Genomic DNA, 6,000 nt, shown 5'->3' with positions numbered 1-6,000 from the left:
TTCCGGTTTCCTGGGGTTTCCTGGGGTTTTCCTGGGGTTTCCTGGGGTCAGAGTCTCACAGACTTTCCTACCCCGGGTTGCCTTCGAACCGCGGTCCTCCAGTCCCAGCCTCCGGAGCCGCCAGCGCCTGCAGTGACTTCCAGGCCTGGGGCTCAAGGAGTCGTCCCCCCCGTTGGCCCCATCGGGGATATCGCGAGATTTCACACGTGAAGTCGGAGAGGCGGGAATCGGCGAAATCGCTGAGTCATCCCGGCCTTCCTCGGCCGGCCGGGGCTGCGCGAGGCGGCGGCTGCGGCGGCGGTGGCGGCGGACACCGGGGGAAGACGCGGCGCGAGGACGCGCGGCGCGAGGAGGCGCGGGCGGGAGCGAAGGTAAACACTCACCCGGCTGGCGGGCGGGCGGCCCCGGCTCCCTCCCGGCTCCCTCCCGGCCCTGCCGGCCCAGGGCGCCGCCCACCTCCCTCCGACTGCGGGCCCGGGGGCCGCGCGAGGCCCGGGCGGCTCGGGCCTCCCGCCAGGGGCGGAGCGCACCGAGCCGGGGTCTAGGCCTATGGGGCCTGGCTGCCGAGAGCAGGGGTGGGCGGCAGGGGGTGGGTGTGTGGGGGGTGGGTGGGTGGCGGACGCCAGGGCGGGACTCGGGGCCTTCGGGGGAGGGGGTCGCAGTCTGGGGCGCCAAGGCCTGGGGCGCCCGGTCACTAAAGAGAAGTGGCTAAGCTTTGGGCACCAGAAAAACAAAACAATAAAAGATGGAATGAGTGTGGTGTGAGGCCCCCCTCCCCCTCCCCCGTAGTCCAAAACCACACAAGAAGGGAGGAGGGAGGGGGGAAGGGGGTGCATCCCACCCACTCGAGGCTGAGCCCTGAGGATCCTCTCTTCCCTCTCCACGCCCCCCTCCAGGAAGGTTCCCTGAGACTCCTCCAGTGACCCTCCAGAAATCTGGAAGTGGAGTTGTGGCTCCCTGAGGGGGAAAAAAAAAACAAAAAAACAAACCAAAGCAAATTCCTCAAGTAGGATGCCCTAGGCCTCACTGTCAAGCACCTATACTAATCCAAAAGAAATGCACTGTGCATTCACAGACTGTGAGACCAAAAGGAGGATATTCAAAAGGGGAGGTGAAATACCTGTGTGCTTCTGATTTTTACAAAATGATACCGTCAACATGCAAAATGAACTGAGAGGACAAAGTGGAGTCCACAGTACTCAATTTCTCCAAGCAATATATTGCTTCAAAATTACATGTATGAAAACCCAGTCTCCCTGACTTTGTGTGTGCGTGTGTGTGTGTGTGTGTTGGTGGGTTCTGGCCTTAGCTCAGGGATTGGGCACTGTCCCTGAACATTTTTTTTTTTTTTTGGGTGGGTCATGGGGCTTGAAGTTGGCATGGGCACTGTGCCTCAGATCTTCAGCTCAAGGCTACTGCCCTAACCTTGAGCCAAGCATCACTTCCCATTTTTCTAGAGGTTAATTGGAGATAAGAGTCTCAGGTTCTTTTGTGCCTGGGCTGGCTTTGAACCTTGACTCTCACATCTCAGCCTCCTGAGTAGCTAAGATTACAGGTGTGAGCCACCCTGGCTTGTCCCTGAACATTTTTACTCAGGACTAGCACTCTTCAGGTTGAAAAGAGTCTTATTTTCCTGGTGTCAAACCATGCTCCTTAGATCTCAGCCTTCTGAACAGCTAGGAGTGCAGGCCTGAGCCACCGTTGACCAGCTATGTCTACTTGCTTTCTGATTACTGCTCTTACACTTGTGCTGAAGCTGTGGACTGACAGGACAGGGCCTCTGGTAAAGGAAGCATTATAAAACTTGATTCCAATCTGAGTGTGGCCAGTGTGTACAGAAGACAGCATCAGGTAAGATGTCTTCTAATCATTTCCAGTTCACCACTGTCCTTGGTACTGAAGAGTTTGAAGAACTCTGAATTCTGACACACTTTGCAGGGAAAGCAGAAATAGGAGCAGCCTTTATTTTCTTAGATGCTGCATTTCCCTCCAAGAGCATTTTGTGCAAGTCTGTCTAGGTCCTCTTACAAGGAGCATTCTAGTTAACCGGAGACCCCTCTCACAAAGTGAGGTCATTTTTACAACATGTGCTTAGGGATGTCAAGCACTCAAGAGCTGACTGACAGGTCTGTGGACACAGGTTTTCAGTTTTATAAACTGGGTTAATGTGTCATTAACTTTCGGATTATGCATCATCAATTCCTGGCATGTTAGGTGTGACATGTTGGCTTTGCATGGTCAGATCTTGCATTCAGTGTGTTTAGCTCCCTGACTAAATGTACATCATATACAGTTGCTATTTTGACATTGTTGTAGGTACCTATTTTTTTTTTAACTTTAACTAATTGTAGTGGAACTTAAGGTCTGTTACTCACTAGGTAAGTGTTTTACACTAGAGACATGCCCTCATGTTTTCCAGATAGTGGATGTTTTTGCCTGAGACAGCCTTGGTACATGATACATTCACATCCACCTTTTAAGCAGCTTAGAGTACAGATGTGAAGTATAATGTCCAGCTGGGATTCTTTGTTTTCTTTCTGCCTTGGAAGTATTAGAGTTTGGTCTAGAGCTTGTGCTTGCTAGACAGGTAATCTGCTGAGCCTACTTATGTACTATTCTTGTGTTAAAGTCTTAATGTTTGCTGTAGCCAAGAAGGAAACAGTGTGGGCCATGCCGCATTATCATTCCCTTGTTCTTATCAAATACAGAAGAACATCTCAGTTTAGAAAACTTGAAACCTAATATGTACTAACATTGAAAATATTTTCATAGCTAATATGATATCAAATTGGGAAATCCTACATATGAAGTTTTATTTTTATGCCTAGAATTATTTAAAATACCAAATAAACCAAATGGATTGCCTTTGTACAGGTAATCTGTACTAGAAAATTTTAAATGTTATATAAAAGATCCGAGTATCTGTATGTGAAGTGTACATAAAACATTCATGTGTTTGGCATTTTGGGAATCAGACTAATCAGAATACTAACTAATACATAAGGCACATATCTCAAAATTGAAAAATACACAAAGCCCAAGCCTTCCTAGTGCTGGGAATTTTTGAGAAGTACAGTCTCACCCCTTTCTCCACAAAAAGGCTGTGCCAGCTTTTAAGCTCCTTGGTATTCACTTTTCAGGAAGGCTAGAATTAGTATGATCAATGTGGGTTATGAGGCAGGGGTAGTGATTATTTTGCTTCCTTCAGCTCTGGGCCAGATGTTGGTCCTGTTGTCGGGAGAGGCACAGATGTGGTTTTGTGGCCACAGAATTTAGAAGGTATTTTTCTCAGACCGAATTTCCCATGCTGTTTCCTGACCAATGGTACTGGTCCTGGATTGATCTGTCTGGAGGGTGGAAGAAAATGTTGCTCGTGCTCAGCCTGAGAAGGTTACCTAAGTGCCTGCATGTTTCCCCAGCATTTTTTTCCCCAACAGAGTCATCAGGATGAGTACATGTGGCCCACCGAGCCTCTTGGAGCTGGCTGTACAGAGCCTGCTGAAGGATGATGCATTGGTCATTGCTGCTCTGGAAGAGCTGCCGGTAGAGCTCTTCCCACCTCTGTTCACGGCAGCCTATACTGGGAGACACAGTGAGAGTGTGAAGAGGATTGTGCAGGCCTGGCCCTTCGCCTGCCTCCCTCTGGGGACCCTGGTGAAGAAAGGGCAGCCACACCAGGAGAACTTCCAAGCTGTACTCAGTGGGCTCGATGCCCTGCTTGCTGAAGACATTTGCCCTAGGTGAGAAGGACCCAGTCACCTGCAAGTCCTGGGAGTCTCACATGATGCAGTGAGAGTCTGAGGCCTTTAGAGCGGAGATTAGGTAGTGCTAGTAAAAAAACAATTGCTGGTGTCTCCTCAGAATGAGCCACCATATAATGCACAGTTGACTGAAGGAATATGTCTGCATTCCTTCCCAGTGTCACTTAAAGGTATGGGAAATAGATCCTAAGAGCACTTACATAGCTCTTCTGAGGCCTTTATGATCAGTAACACAAAGTTAAACATACGAGTAGAAGAACAGATAGATAATAAATGGATAGACAACAGAGACAGCCCTAAGAGAGAAAAATTCAGAGGAAAAAGCAAGATCCCAGGAGAGAAGGGAGGCAGCAGCTGATACCTGGGTTTTAGGTTTCATGTTTATATTTGACCTTTACCTTCATTCTGAGACTACTCTTTTTATTTTTAGTTAATCATCTTTTTTATCCACAGGCAGCGGAAACTGCAAGTACTGGATCTATGTCAGAAAACTATATGGTCTGGTAGCACAGATGGTATGTGCTCACTGTCCCAGACCATCCTGCCATTGATGAAGGTAAACGTGGATGGATCCAGTATGGGAGCGAAAGAGCCCAGGGCTCCTCTGAAGGTGTTCATTGATCTCTACCTCAGTATTGGCAGCCATGATGAATGGCTCACTTCTCTTATTGAAAAGACTAAGCAGTGGAAAGGTGCACTACACTTATACTGTAACAAGCTGAGAATTTTTGCACTGTCTGTGCAAAATATGAAGGTCTTGAAAATGGTAAGGCTGTATTGTGTCCAGGACTTGGAACTGATCTGTAACTGGAAATTATCAGTCCTGGGGAAGCTTCTTTCTCTTCTGCCATACATGGGTAAACTGCATAGACTCTTCCTGTCTCAGACACCGATGTCCCAGTGTAGCTCCTGGGAGGAGGAGGAGCAGTTTGTGGAGACGTTCAGCTCTCAGTTGCTTAGTCTGCATCACCTCCAGGAGCTTCATTTGGAATCTATCAGCTCCCTTGAAGGCTCCTTGTGCGTTCTGCTCAGGTGAGGGATATTACATTTCCTCTGTAGAATAGGACAAATCTGTATTCATTTTAGGAAGAATAAAGCATCTTTGCTCTGTGACACCCACAATTAGTGTGTCCTGAATGTCAGCATTTGTCTTGTTCCCAAGTGTGGTATCTGTCCAAACAGTTTAGAGGCAATCTTTGTCCCTTTTGTATTAGAATTTTACAGTTGCACAGATTGGGTACAATTATCTTAAATTATGTAGAAAAGTATTTTATTTTGGCTCACAGATCTTGTTGATGTCCAGTGGAAAACATCCAGTGATAGTTTCTGTTCTGGTAAACTACTAGAATAAAAGGGTTTTTGTGGTCCAGAGACTGTATATGCTCAAACAATGTAATGACACTGCATGAGGTAGTTTACACCTGTAATTCTAGCATTTGCAAGGCTTCCCAGAATTTTGTCTTTGAGATAGTGATTTTTTTTTTTGCCAGTCCTGGGCTGAGCTCAGGACCTGAGCACTGTTCTTTGGGTTTTCAAGGCTAGAGCTCTACCACTTGAGCCACAGCACCACTTCTGGCTTTTTTTCTATGTATATGGTAACTGAAGACTCGAACCTGGGTCTTCGTGCATGCTAGACAAGCACTCTACCAATAGGCCAAACTCCTGGCCCTACATAGTGATTCTTACACACGTGCACACGCGGAGAGTGAGACAGAGAGAATTAGACAAACCAGACTTTATAAAGGATTTCTTCTTTAGACAGCCCATTGATAAATTGATCCAATGATTATAACAGTACAGTCTTAACACTCTTCACAGTTCTACTTAATGTCTTTTATCATCATGGGGATCCAATTTCAACATGAATTTGCACTTATGTGAGAGAGTATATATGAAATAGGTGATTCTAGAAATGAAGGGGAATGAGGAATTGTAAACAGTAATAGGTGGTTAAGTGATAATAAAGTCTGAAGTTGATCTCTGCAGCTGGCAGACGTTTTGAGGGCTTTGTACCTCCTGTGCTTGTACTTTGTAGAAGGATATTTTAGTAGCTTCATATACCAGGTGATATAGGTGTCTTGGCCAACACAGTTGTTGGAAGAAAGCCTGATTTGTGTTTAGTTGTTGCTGCTGCTGCTGCTGATCCTCTTTTCATCTTTGTGTTTAGCTGCTGTGTCGTCTTTATCTTCTGATGCTGCTTCTGCTTTTTTACTTTAAGAAATTATTTTTTCTCCAGGTT

At 46.7% G+C, this 6,000-nt stretch overlaps 1 protein-coding gene across 2 annotated transcripts in view; it reads left to right on the top strand.

The window, feature by feature from the left end:
* The first annotated feature begins 251 nt into the window (after positions 1–251).
* LOC150044044 (melanoma antigen preferentially expressed in tumors-like) overlaps positions 252–6,000 on the top strand; it is a 28,063-nt gene continuing 22,314 nt past the window's right edge. The window contains exons 1-3 of one of the 2 annotated variants that reach the window (XM_090321842.1): positions 252–371; positions 3,438–3,740; positions 4,215–4,793. In XM_090321842.1, coding sequence (XP_090177968.1) covers positions 3,448–3,740; positions 4,215–4,793 — 872 coding nt within the window. In that variant the 5' untranslated portion in view covers positions 252–371; positions 3,438–3,447. Of the gene's footprint in view, positions 372–955; positions 1,852–3,437; positions 3,741–4,214; positions 4,794–6,000 lie in introns of those variants that run through there. The other variant, XM_090321841.1, reaches the window with a different exon arrangement.

The sequence above is a fragment of the Megascapheus bottae genome, chromosome 30 (genome assembly GCF_031878675.1).
Source record: "Megascapheus bottae isolate mThoBot1 chromosome 30, mThoBot2.hap1, whole genome shotgun sequence".
Taxonomy (NCBI): Eukaryota; Metazoa; Chordata; class Mammalia; order Rodentia; family Geomyidae; genus Megascapheus; species Megascapheus bottae.
The sequence above is the reverse complement of the archived record's forward strand: the minus strand, read 5'-3'. Positions and strand labels throughout refer to the sequence as shown.